Raw genomic sequence first — 13,093 nt, 5'->3', positions numbered from 1 at the left:
CTGCTTTTGGTAAACAGGATGCTAAACATTATTTTTTATTTAGTGACAGACTTACGTAGAAGTGTATCAGATGCAAGTATTTAGTCAAGAACAGACTAATAAAAAGCCTCACTACCTTTCTAACCTACTGTGCTACACAGCAGCAGTTTACCTATGACAGACTGTTGGCCTCTGAGCAGTGCAGTATTTCTGTTGATAAACAGTTCGGCAGCTCAAAAACGCCACATTTGCTTGTGTTTTCTTCTGTCCTCTCAGCAGTTCCATGTTCTCATTTTATGTGCCTCTATTTTAAAGAGAGTTGTCTCTCAGAAGAGGTCTCCCATATTGCCTCGGAGGAAGATACAAAGCTCAAAGCTAAAAGGCAATAGCTGCTTTCACTAAAAGAACATATTTTAAATTCTTCTATTACAAAAATCAAGCCATAGAAGCAAATGCATTTTCAGCAATTACCTTGTGGCTCCCTAACAGCATAGGCTTCCTTTTAACATTCAGGACTAAAAGAATATACTACTAATAGTATACTAATGACTTCATCTTGAGACTTCTTTCAACATTCCAGCATCTACAGTTCATGAAGTTGAAAAAAATACTAAACAAACATTACTAAAGTTTGTCAAGGTTTATTAAAGTTTTATCAAGGTCTAGCCTTTGATTCCCAATTCAAAGTTTTCGTCGTCACCAATTACTCCTTTGAATGGCCTCCTTTGCTAACAGCATTTTATAAAGATGCAAACAGAAAATTCATTAAGTGTCCATCAGGTAGAGGGTGCTGTTCACCTGCTGACTGCTTGGCATTTTGAGTGCAGTTTCATTCAACTATCACTACAAACAAGTGCCATATGGTTTCTGATGCCCACCATCAAGCACCATCATAGTGGTAGTCCAACAGCTAACCAGCTGTTTAAACTTAAAATCTGCCAATTTTGTTTGCTATTGTTTGTTTATTTCTTTGGTTGTTTCTTTCAGGCATGGTTAAGTCACTGAGGTGAACTATTTTCTGGCTAAAAAAAGTAACAACTCTAGGTGCAATTTATACAACTTAATACTGACACGAAGAAACCTTTGCATCTCATTAATTAAATCTGTCTGTTCCTTGTCTTCAGGCTCCTTGTAACAAAGAAATCTCTGAGAGATCTCACCAGATGCAAAAAGAAAAGAATACAATGATTATGTACTTTAAAGGTACTCAAGTGACTTACTAATCTAAAGCCTCAGCAAAAATATATTGGTGCATTTAACAATTTCACACTGCAGACTTCATTTTTCCATTCATACCTTTTCATACAAATGGGCTAGTCGTACCTGGTAAGTTACAATGAAGATTTGTGCTTGAAAAATATAATTTATTTTCCATTCATGAATTGTAAGTTGAAAAAAACCTTTTTTAGTAAAACTTGCCTCCCCCAGAAAAAAAGCGCTTCACATCTCACAGTTCTGTGAACTGCTTCATATTTCAATTCTCCTTATAAATACCAGTAAGTTCTTATCTGAGATAAGACAGGGTGGTTGCACATCATTGCTGCCAGTCTTGAGAGGAAGTTACTACAGAGGATGGTCAATCCTTCCATAGATCAGAAATAGTATAATCCTTAAATAAGGCTGTTTTAACACACTAGCTCCGTAGCCTCAGCCTAGAGCTGCCAGTTTTAGAAATTAATTGAGGAGAAGAATGAGGAAGAAGGAAGATATTTAAGATCACAAGAAAACTTATTTACTGTTAGGCATGTAAATGAAGTACCTTAATCAATGTTTCAGAGGCATTAATATTTAGATGTCAATTATTAGAGTTAGACTTCCAAGGCATTTTCTTTTTACAGGATAAAATTAATGCTCCAGTTAAGCATTAAATGAGAACATACACCAGTAGTTCAGTATCTCCCTATAAATAAATACAACTGCATTTAGTGCAAGAAGGAAGTATGTTTTTCACTCCATGTCAGCTAGTATAACATTAATGCAAAATCAGAGAAGCATATACTTACTGCAGTGAGAACTTGAAAAAACTCTGCATGAGATACACTCCTATTCCCAATTTCAGTGTTTGAAGACACAAAATGACGGCAGCACGTGAGGAGCAAGCAGGCAGCATGTGTGCTGCTGGCATTGTTAACCTGGTCACACGGAGTTCAGAAGAGGCTACACTACTCAAATAACTATGTTATTTTTCCAAGCAGAGCTGGGAACACACCACCAAACCCATGCTGTTGCAGCTCTGTTGCTAGTAATATTCAAGATAATTTTTATAGGGTTATGTGAGTTGCAGTCACAGCAATGAATCCAGTATAGCACATCAAGTCTCCCTAGGAATCTGTTAGGTGTACTGTAGCATAGCACGTAGTGAATCTAAGTCACACTGGTGTTGATTAGATAATTGTATAAAATTGAATGTAATTACTATATCTTACTATCTTACTACAACTGTTCCTGTGAGCCCTCATGCCCAAGACCTGACTACAGCTCTATTTCTACCTATCCAAATTAGATAATACTGCTAGAAGTCATAACTGGAAAAAGGTAACACACATTTGAATGTCTAATACAGGTGAAGCAAAGATAAGAACTTCTGCTTTCTTTACTGAAGCCAGTGTTTGAAAGAAGCTGACTTTGTATCCTGCTTTGAGACACTTTTTAAGAGGCCTGTCATATGACCCAGACTGAGATCAAGTTCTAGTTCAGTGTTCTGACTGCTGAAGTTCATGTAATTGTTTTCAAAGTTACATTTCTGTTCTTTACAATAAGAAAAGAGATTTGCAATATTTTTACTCATTTCTGTTAGTATAAAGCTCAATATTTTCAGGAAAGGTTTAACGCTTAAGAATAATAAAAAAAATGTTTCATACAAGTTTTACTCTAATTGTTTAGTAAATAAAGGGAGTAAAGGTCTAAAGTCTTCCCTTCTGTAACAGGTTAATTTACTTTACATTACTATTCATATTGTTTGATTAAAAAGCTGGATAATACATGGGAGAGTAGAATAAGCATTCAGAAGTCCAGTGATGCATTTTGGAAGCACTGAGTTAAAATGGGGCTGTTAGGTCAGGAAAATACAGAGAAGTTTGAAGGGAGGAATAATAGCAAGCTGTGTAATAGCAGATGTTACGGGGGGGAAGGGGGAGAAGATCAAGCTTTTGGCAAGAGAAGCAGCAGATTTTGAAGAACGTAGATATTAGGAGTAACTGTTTCTTCTGTGACTTTAAAAAAAAAAATCTTACTCTGAGCTACTTGAGGCAAGGCTTGTGTCCTGTAACCTTTTAGAAAGGTCTGGCTATTATAAACCAGATCAAGATTTAAAATACAACTTTCTGCAGGGCCACACACTGTTTGGCTATAACATGCATGCCTTTACACAATGTACTACACATACGCAGATCACCGGTCTAGCTATTTAATTGTCCTTGTGTTAAAGGCATTGAAAGATCTGGATAAAAATTTCCCTGCTATCTCATGTACTAATTGCACGCTCGAGGCTGTTGGGAGGCAGTTTATGCAGCCCACTGCTCAGGCATTAGGCTCTAGGAGCACATCTTCCCTTTCCGACACTACATTATTTTTGTTACAACTGTGTTTCTGATTTTGTCAGTGGAAAAACATCTCTAGTATTCTCGGTTACCCCTGGAAGCAAATGGTCACATTTCTAAAAGGCACAGTCATACACTTCCATTAGCCTCAAGGTTGATTTGCTTTTTGTTTTGCTGTGTTTTGGTTTAGTGTTTTACTTTTAGGGCACAAACTTACTTCTATTACACTGCCCTGTTAGATAAGAATAGCAGTGAATCTAGTATTAAAGAGAACATCAAACAGATGCTTTTCAATGCCAATTTGTACATGCCTCCAAAGAAAGTCTCATGGACTTCTAAGGCAGCAAAGGAATTTTTTTAGCTGAAATGCCATACTTCTGCTGAGTCATCTAGCAGTTTGCCAACTCTCACAAATTATTAAGTTTTGAGGTGATATGAAAAAGCTCCTTAAAAGCTTATGACAATTCAGTGATTTCATACACTAAAAAGGTTAAGTTTGAACACTTCCAATAAAGATGGCCCAGTAGGATTTGTGAAGCTTCTTGTCAAAACACACAGAAAAGATGAAAAGAACGAGGAAAACAAAGCCTTATGAAAAACCTATTACCATTGACTTGCTGAATTGATCAATGCAATCAGTTTTCATATTTTTAAATTTATTTTACTTCACTCCCAGCTTTTTAGGACCTTATTTAATAAGAGCTTGTCTTCACATCCACTCTTTTTTTTTTAATTTAGCATTATTTCCTCAGAGAAGCAGAATAACAATATTAAATATTTTTTGCAGTCACTGAAGTGCTGAAAAAGCAGAAGCAGTACTACTTTAAATAGCAATAAAAAGTGCACACTCTCTAGAACACTAATTCAATGTATAAAGGAAATAACAATAACCCAATAAGGGCAAACAGAACACTAGGCCATCTAGGCTCACTCTCCGATATACCTGACTGCTTTTGTTCCATTTAAACAGCTCACCTGGTGCAGTATTCTCTTCAGTTTCAACAACTGCGTTTTTACAGCTGTGCAGTCTTGGACCATGTGCCGAAGCGTCATTTCATCAAGCATCACAGTATTTTCCGGTAAGCCCCCCAGCTGCCTAGGAGCCTGGTAAAAATTTGGTGTTCCATAGCTTTCAAAGTGACCAATAGGAGATTCTAGGTAGTTTGATCCCCTAACAATAAAAAATAAATACATAAATAGACAGTGATGACAAACTGGAGCTGGAGAGCATTTAGTAGAAAAGAAAGTGTTATGTAACATGGGCTGTATTCGCATACTGTGGCAAACAGGAAAAAAAAATCAGTCAGAAAACATCAATCCTATTTCACTTAAACACTGGACTTTCCTTCCCAGTTGCATAAATCTCTCACAGACTAACAACTACAGTGCCCTGAAAACAGCTTGCTCATCAGAATTTCTATAAACTGTAGAACTATAAGAACTATAGCATTACATTTAATTTAAAAAACAAATTACTAAGTAAAACCTGTCCAAGCTTACAAAATGCAAGTAGTAAGACACACTGTTTTTCTATGGAATACATATGGTAATTTAATCAAGCACTTATATAGTATCATAAACACAAGTAACACATTTTTATATGAAAACTGTGATAGAAACAAAAGGTTGAAAAGAAATCATCATAAATCGCAGGGATGCTCCCTCTCAGACATGCTATTTCTAGGCATACAACTATTCTGAGAATGTCTTGTACTCAGTATCACTTGAGACCCTTTAATGCAAAAAGATTTCTCATCACAGTATTTTAATTGTTTGTGAGAAACAAAGACAAGCCGTTTACCTGTTCAGTTCATTTTTACCATGGATATAGTGATCAGTATGGCCAAGATGATAGTGATCCTGTGTATTCCATCGCTGTTGTGGTGCTCTCTTCCAGAATCCTTCCTGAGGTTGCCTAGTATTTCTGTCTTGTCTATCATAATGGTTCATATTTTCACATTCCTCTACAGAGAGTAAAAAGTTAAAAAAAATTATAAAATTTGTTCCTAAGACCTTGTGAATAAAATATTTACTATGTACTAGTAACAGATGTAGTGTAAAGTCTGTGAGATTGTTTTAAACTGATACAAAAAGAGTATGCACCTTTGGACTGTCAAGCAGACTTCTGTAATGATGTCACATTTTCACTAGCATATAAAACATGTTACAAGAATAGAAGTAATCTGTAGCAGAAACTACAAAATTCAATCTTAACAGTATGTTGGGTGTAAGTAGAAAATAATTTGGAGGAGGCAGGGCTATGGGTAAGAAAAAAACATCCATAAATAACATCTTCCTGTCAGGAAACAGTAAACATCTTACTGGCAGGATCTTCAGGCCTTCAAAAAGTTCAAACACACAAACACAGAAGGACAATATTTTAGGAAAAGGCCAGAACTTCGTTCCAAAAAACAACAGTTTCATTACCAAACAAACATATATATATATATATCATCCTATGCATCTTCTTTATTTTTCAACTTGAGAAACATTTAATCTGTGTTTACCTTGACAACAGACGTGATTTAAAACAAGCAAACAAAACGATCTCTTTCAAACACTAACTTCTGCAAAGCAAAGCAGATTCCGCAAACTTCTTAAGGGAACAAAAGCTATATTTGGCAACAGCTTGTAAACCACTAGAAACAAAGCCAAAACAACTGCTATGCCTGCAGTCAGACCCAGCAAAACAAAGTCAAACTGCTCTTCTGCCATCGCACTTTCTCCTTCACTTACCCAAGGATTTTTTCCTCGCATTGTCAGTCCTTTGCTAGAAGAATAACTCTACACAAGAGAACATTGTTCTATTCGGCTGCCTACTCAGACGTAGCTGCGCATGAGACGCTCATGAACAGGCCTGCCTTCCTGCTTAGTTCCCAGCCTGCGTGCTGTTGGGAAGTGAGCCCAGTTTTACCCTGTGATTAAAACTGCCATCCTCACTCACTGCATACTTGTTGAGCTAGAACTGTTTCTATAAATAGTGTCCAAGCGGCATCCCAGACTCCAAAGTGAAACAAGGAGAGTTTCTGTAGACCTGGAAAGTCTTAAGAGGCTGATGTCAGTGAAGTCACACATAATAACAAAAAAGTGTTGGCAAAAAGCGCTGTTAAATATTATTGTAACAAATACTCATATCTACAATTCATTTTTTATCACCTAGTTCAATAACAAAAAAATTGTGTAAGAAAATAAACTTGTTCACCTACAGTAATAGGATTTATTTTCCTTTAGAAGCATCCTTCTATATATACATGAAAATTCCAGTGGGTCTATTCAAAATAAGCCCTTAATAAGTTTATAAGTAATTTTATTATGATGACTTTCAGCTTTGGAAAATGACAAACACTGAGTAAAGACACATGGATATTAACAAAAAACAAATTTCACTGTCATGTTTACTTAAGGGAAAGCCTGGAGGTGGGCTTTTGAATTCTTCTTTTCAGATCCTCTTTGCAAAAAACTCAGTGACTTCAAGATCAGAAGCAATTATAGCAGAGAGACCCAGTTTATGCCACATGAATTTTGTACAGAAAACCAAATTTAATAAATGCTGAAAATAATAGTAATTAGCTAATATTGATCTCCTACAGTAACGTTCTCCTCCTGAATTGGCATTGTACACGGATTGTCATAGTCAGAAATCATATTCCAGACCCACAAATGTTATTGATACTTGGCTGTAGATGTGGGATCAGATTTAAGTTTACTACATTGATGCAATTAAGAAAGGAATGAATTAAAAATCATATTTTCATGTCTAGATTAAATGGCAAACATTAAAACATTAACTTTTTACGTTTTTGTGGTAAGCATTCACCTGTAAAATGCATGTATCTTTAACAGTCTTTAATAATTTGAAATGGGATTACTCATGCAGATGCAGTGCATGTTTTATAAACAAGGAAACTTACGAGAAATTGATCTACCCTCTAAAATTGTTTCTTAGCTTTTTCCCCAACAGAATTAGAATGAGCCTTATTGAAAGAATATCTCCTAGGCTTGGGTTGTTATCCATTCTGGAAAATTAAAAAAGTGAAAAAATGTAAATTGTGCACCTATCTAGGCTGAAAAGTTGAATACGAGCACTATTGCCAGTAAGTTCCTTTCACACAAGTACTTTGGAAAATTTATTCTGAAATGTAAAAGATTAAGCACAGCACTTCCTACATGCACGCTGTTAAAACATGATGTGCCACCATTGAGGTAGAAGGAAGACTACATATTTATTTGCTGTTAATTTCACTTCACATCTAACACACACAGAGGAATCTTTACTCAAAAAACTCAAAGGTATACTCAAAAAAACCTGAATTTCCCCAAACTTCAGCAGGCAGCTAAACAGTACATAAAATAAGGAAAGCCTTTTCTCTTTCACTGCCTGTCTGTACGGGGTAGGGCGTCACCGTGCTCCACGTTCAATGCAAGATATATTAGGCTCCACTGAACTTGGAGGCAAAGCTAATACCAATACTCACGTGACTAACAATTCTTATGAGTAGGTCAGGACTGACCAGAAGCAAATGTCTCACGCTTTTCCAGGCCAGGAATTGAGAAAGTGTGGCAATGATTTGCCTTACCTAGTTTATGCTAGGCTGGATTTGTATTATTTTAGTGGCACCTAGGTACCACTATCCTCCCTGTGAAAAATTTGCCAGCATCCTCACTGACAACAAGAATGCATAAAAGACATCTTGCCTTAAGGCTTCTGTTAACCTGAATTGTATAAAATATACTGGGAGATATTGTCGTTTTGTAGAAGAAAACAATTATCTCAAAAAAAATTACATTGTCATTCACCAAAGCTGAAAAAAAATGCTGTTCTAACATTTTCAAAAATAGCTGAAGCAGGAAACTGAAGGACTAGCTTAAAAGTTTGGCATTTATTCTACTAAAATAATTTTAAGAAAAACAGTGTGCAACAAGGCAGCATTTCCATAAAAGCCAGCAAATTTCTGCTTTAGAATTCTTCAAATTCAAGAGTTGTATTTAGAGGAATGGAAATATCACACTTCCTACATTTCAGAAACGAAAGAGCTGTTAAAGAAAAGACAAATTCGAAGACTGCTTTAGCTTATTAAAGCACAAGTCAGAACAATGCAACTCAAAAATCTCTTTAATCCCATAATGCAGTTTCACAATAAGATCGCTTGACTGATTTACTAACCTTTGTCATGAGGTGGATCCTCAGGGAGGTCCACATCAAGCATGAGATCATCATCTTCAAGATCACATGAATCAAGATTGTTTAAGATATCCTGCAAGAAAGAAAATGCTTACATTTCATATGCTTTCATGATATTTCATTTACCCTAGCGTCATAAAAAGTTTATTCCAAAGCTCTGTTTCATTTGTATCACATGCACACCCAACGTTATCAGCAGCCTCCTCTCTTTAGAGGCCAGGATCAACCTTACTTGAGAACACTTATACAAACAATGATCATCGCACCTCTAGTGATACAATACAGTAACAGCGCTAGATGAAACTAATATAGGTTAAAACACTTTTGTGCCTGATGCCTGTGGAATACTTGAAAGATTTTCCTATTCAATAATATCCTTGCCTTCTCCCCAGTTGGGAGCATTTTAAAACTAAATTATTTTGCTCACTTAGAATTCAAAAACAGCTTTGTGAGGGGAAGGTGTTAAATCACCTTACTTCGGCTCTCATAGCATACTGTTGTAATATCAGTGATAGGAAGAGGTGGGGAAACCTATGTTATCTTGACTTTTTGGGCCAACAAAACTTAAAATATGCTATTATCCACATTAAGCTCTGCTGCCTTTTGTCTTTAAGATTGTGGTTCATATAAAGCTGTTTCTAAAGGGACTAATATACTGTCACGTTGCATGGGTATGCTAATGGTAGAAGAAAATTACAATACAGTGTTAGCACTATATGGAATTACACATATTATATACAGTCAGTCGGGTATTTAAAGAAAAATTACTGTAGCGTGGGCAAGTCAAGCCAGTGTTAAAAAGACAGAAACTGGTCCCTCTTCCTTTAAACTCAAAGGCCAAGGCTGTAAAACATTCAGCTCATAGAGCTGTCGGACACTGCTAGCGCCACACATCAGGCAAAGCGTAGTACTTGATCAGAGAACCCAGACTCCTTTTAACTCTGTTATTCAAAGAAAGCTAGACTGATTAATACCAAGTGATTATAACACAAAGTAGGTCTAAGGAAACCGTTAATGGTTATGCAGCTCTAACTCTTGAGCTCTGTCTTCCCTTATCCCACAAGTAAAAGACAGCTTTAAGGCCCAAGATCAGACTCAGGCACTCCACATCTGCCTCTTTTCTAAGAGCAGAAATGCAGATTTTTCCTAGGTTTAACAGCTACACCTAAAGACGATTCATGGGACCAATATTGAAAAAATTGCCAAAGTAAAATAACTGTTTTACTAATTATTTCTCACTGGATAATACAGTGATGATTAAATACTTAACTGAATACTTGCATGCAGATCACGATACACAGCAAAACAATATTCACTTGGAAAGCTCTCTCTTTGCTGGTTACCATTTATTAGATTGTCTTTGTCAGAGATGTATAGGCGAAAAGGGAAAACATTAATAGGCATATGTCTAAACTGTTGTTCCAACTGTTCTTCAGCAGTCTTCCTATACTGTTCACAAAGGGCTACTCTATTTTATTACCAATGGCGGAAAGAGCTAAGTATATTTTATTTTTTTGGTGACACAGAACCTTGGATTCTACATTTCTGCAAGGGAAGTTAGTTATTGACTTAGGAGGGAGAGTATGAGATGAAAATAGTTAATAAGCACTTTAAAACACTAACAAAGGAAAGATGGGATACTTGAAACAGAACCACCTGTTTTTGTTATATTTCAAAGTCCTACCTGAATTATTTTGTTTACGTGTAATACACTAAGTATTTACAGGACAAAAACAGAAAAACAAACATATGAAGGCATTGTGAATAACAACAAAACTACAGAAAAGCTTCACAGAGAAATGGAAGCAATTTAAAGGAAACATGGACTTAACATTTGGGAGAACAAACTGCCTGCATATGTTTACTACTTTGTTTCCATTATTTTTCCACAAACTAGAAGATTTTTACTAACGTGTATTTTTTTAAGCAATTCTGTAAAATGTAGGTGCTTTTGAGAGGCAGCTTTGGTTTGTTAGTTGATAAATTGTTCCTATGCCATGCTTTGATCTTCCAAATTAGTATGAACAAGCATTATTTTCTTCTACTGCAGGAACCTTAATGAGCATCACAAACAGATTACAAGCAGTGGCCACAAATATGTAAGGAAGTTGAAAACATTTGCCATTCCTGTGCAAAAGCATTTAAAAAGCACAATATAAAGACGTAATATGTCAGAGTGTTAACTAATAAACCTAGATAAGCCACTTAACTATCTTTGTATCAGAACTTCAGAAGTCTAAAGACGTCCGAGAAGGTCAGCACTGGAGATGCCAAACATACTTCTCTGTCAACAGCACATTTCATTATGCTTCCTTAATTATACATTCCTGCACCACACTGAGGCAACTCCATGCTAGAAAACCCAACTGTGAATACGAAGTCTTTGTAATGGCTGGGCCATGTGTGAATTCACTTTGGTTATTTCCCAACGCTGTCTACTTGGGAAACAAATATAAAAAGATGTCAGGAACATCATCTTGAGATAGCTATAAGAAAGTGCAGGTTTCATCAACACGGTTGTACATACAAAACCTGTATTTACAGACTTCCATTGTTATTCTTACTACTGTATAGTGAACTGAAGTTAACTACATGGCAGTAACACTTAATAATATGCACCTAACAGAGTATCATCATGAAATGATTCTGGGCAATGAGCTCAACCAAACAGGAAATAAAAAATTCTTCAAACGTGCATCAGCTCCAACCCTACAGAATACTACATGTTTTGGCAATATTGAAAGTTACAGCAAGAGAAGAATCCTATTTGTATAGTTGAAAAGAGTAATACATATTAAGAGTGGCATGTAACTTCAGAAGCCTGATTTAGCACTAGATTTCGAGATGGCACAACCTAGAAAGAGATTAAGTTTGGGCCTGCAAACTCCCAAGTCAAACTACAACCCTGTCCCCAAGCTCTCCCTCCAGAAAGGTTTTCAGGTGAACACAGGCAGCAGTGCTTTGTTCTCTACTGCAGCAGAGCAGCACTCTAGGTGAGAAACAGATGATCTATGACTACTGGTATAAGAACTGAGTAAGCTGAGAGCCCCGAGAGGAGGAAACACTCCTATTGCATAAAGAGATGGGAAAAGGCTAAATAGAGAGACAAGGGAAAGGCTGGCAAACACTTACACCACATTTAGTAAGTTTACTTCAATGTTCTGCAAATCCTTTCAGCAGCAATTGCCCTCAGGTGCTACACCTTACCAAAGGTTAATCAAGCACTCACCAACAGCTCACCTACAACCTCTTGGGGTTTTTGCCTAATTCGTTGGATGCATAGAGATCAGAACCTCTTTCTCGAGAGCCATAACAATATTAAGTTCAAGACCAATGCTTTGAAGATTGGGGTACTGCAGAGCAGCTACTTTTGCTGAAGCTGAAGAAGTTAAAAGTTCAACATAAATTCCTGTCCATCATAATCAATTGCAGCAGCAAAATTTTCTTTTTAAGAAGTTCTTTATAAAAATTCCTCATGCTACATATCTCATAAGCTCTCTTCCACTTTTGGTGTATTTTTCAGTACACCAACTTCAGTTCAATTTAGCTTAACAGTTAGACCTAGGAAAGAGGCCTGATTCTCAGCTTTCCCATTTTTTGAGCCAATATAACAGTAATACAATTTTGAGTATATAATGCAACTAAAAATAAATTGCAGTGTGCCCAGATAGAAGGATAGCTGTCTATATTTCCTCCCTATTAAACATAAAAGATATGGACCAGTGAAAGCTTATGACACAATGTGTATTACACTGGAATAAATTAAAAGAAATGAAGAAGTTGGGCATCAGGGTTAGTGCAAAAATACAAAGCACTTCCAGATAAGCAACACAAGTAATTTCAGAGTGTTCACAGAATTAAGAAAAGCCTGAGCATAAAATACGAATTCAGTACCCTTCTTCCCATGCCAAGATATGCTATCTTGCTTGAAAAGCAATTGCACTGAGGTAGTCATGAACTGTTGGTGAATATTAGAAACAATGTTTTACCTTTTTCCACAATTCAAGATCTCAGACCTCGTTCATTTGTCCTACCTTTAGAAAGTAGGTTGTCAAAGGAAAATAATTTTTTTTAGTACTGATTTAGTGAGTTAGGTCTTGCTTCCAATAATCACATACTTCTGGAGTCAGTGGAAAATGAAAGTAAAAAGCTCACACGCAATTTAAGTATTCCATAGCGATTACTTAAATTGAATACATGCAAATGTCTTCAGTTTGATTTGCTCTACATCCTGATTTTTTTAGGCCCATATGCGCAATTTCTTTGATCTTTTATTTTCTTCCTCAAAAAAGACCATACAATCAACGCACATAGATCATTTAATACAGAAGACTACAACTCCTTAAAAACTTCAATCAGCAAAAATATTGAAGGATAGCTATCACCACTTTGG

The 13,093-nt window shown here is 36.2% G+C and overlaps 1 protein-coding gene across 11 annotated transcripts in view; it reads right to left on the bottom strand.

Moving 5' to 3' along the window:
• Positions 1-13,093, bottom strand: part of CCSER2 (coiled-coil serine rich protein 2) — a 75,018-nt gene that overhangs the window by 30,004 nt on the left and 31,921 nt on the right. For all 11 annotated transcript variants that reach the window (XR_010375087.1, XM_064464784.1, XM_064464788.1 and 8 more), the window contains exons 4-6: positions 8,683-8,773; positions 5,320-5,482; positions 4,494-4,689 (exon numbers count right to left, since the gene is read on the bottom strand). Coding sequence is in view for 10 of the 11 variants with exons in the window: in XM_064464784.1 (XP_064320854.1) it covers positions 4,494-4,689; positions 5,320-5,482; positions 8,683-8,773 (450 nt within the window). In the remaining variant the exon portion in view is untranslated. The remainder of the gene's footprint in view (positions 1-4,493; positions 4,690-5,319; positions 5,483-8,682; positions 8,774-13,093) is intronic.

Source organism: Phalacrocorax carbo, chromosome 13 (assembly GCF_963921805.1).
Source record: "Phalacrocorax carbo chromosome 13, bPhaCar2.1, whole genome shotgun sequence".
NCBI classification, from domain to species: Eukaryota; Metazoa; Chordata; class Aves; order Suliformes; family Phalacrocoracidae; genus Phalacrocorax; species Phalacrocorax carbo.
This window is presented reverse-complemented; position numbering and strand designations above follow the sequence as displayed.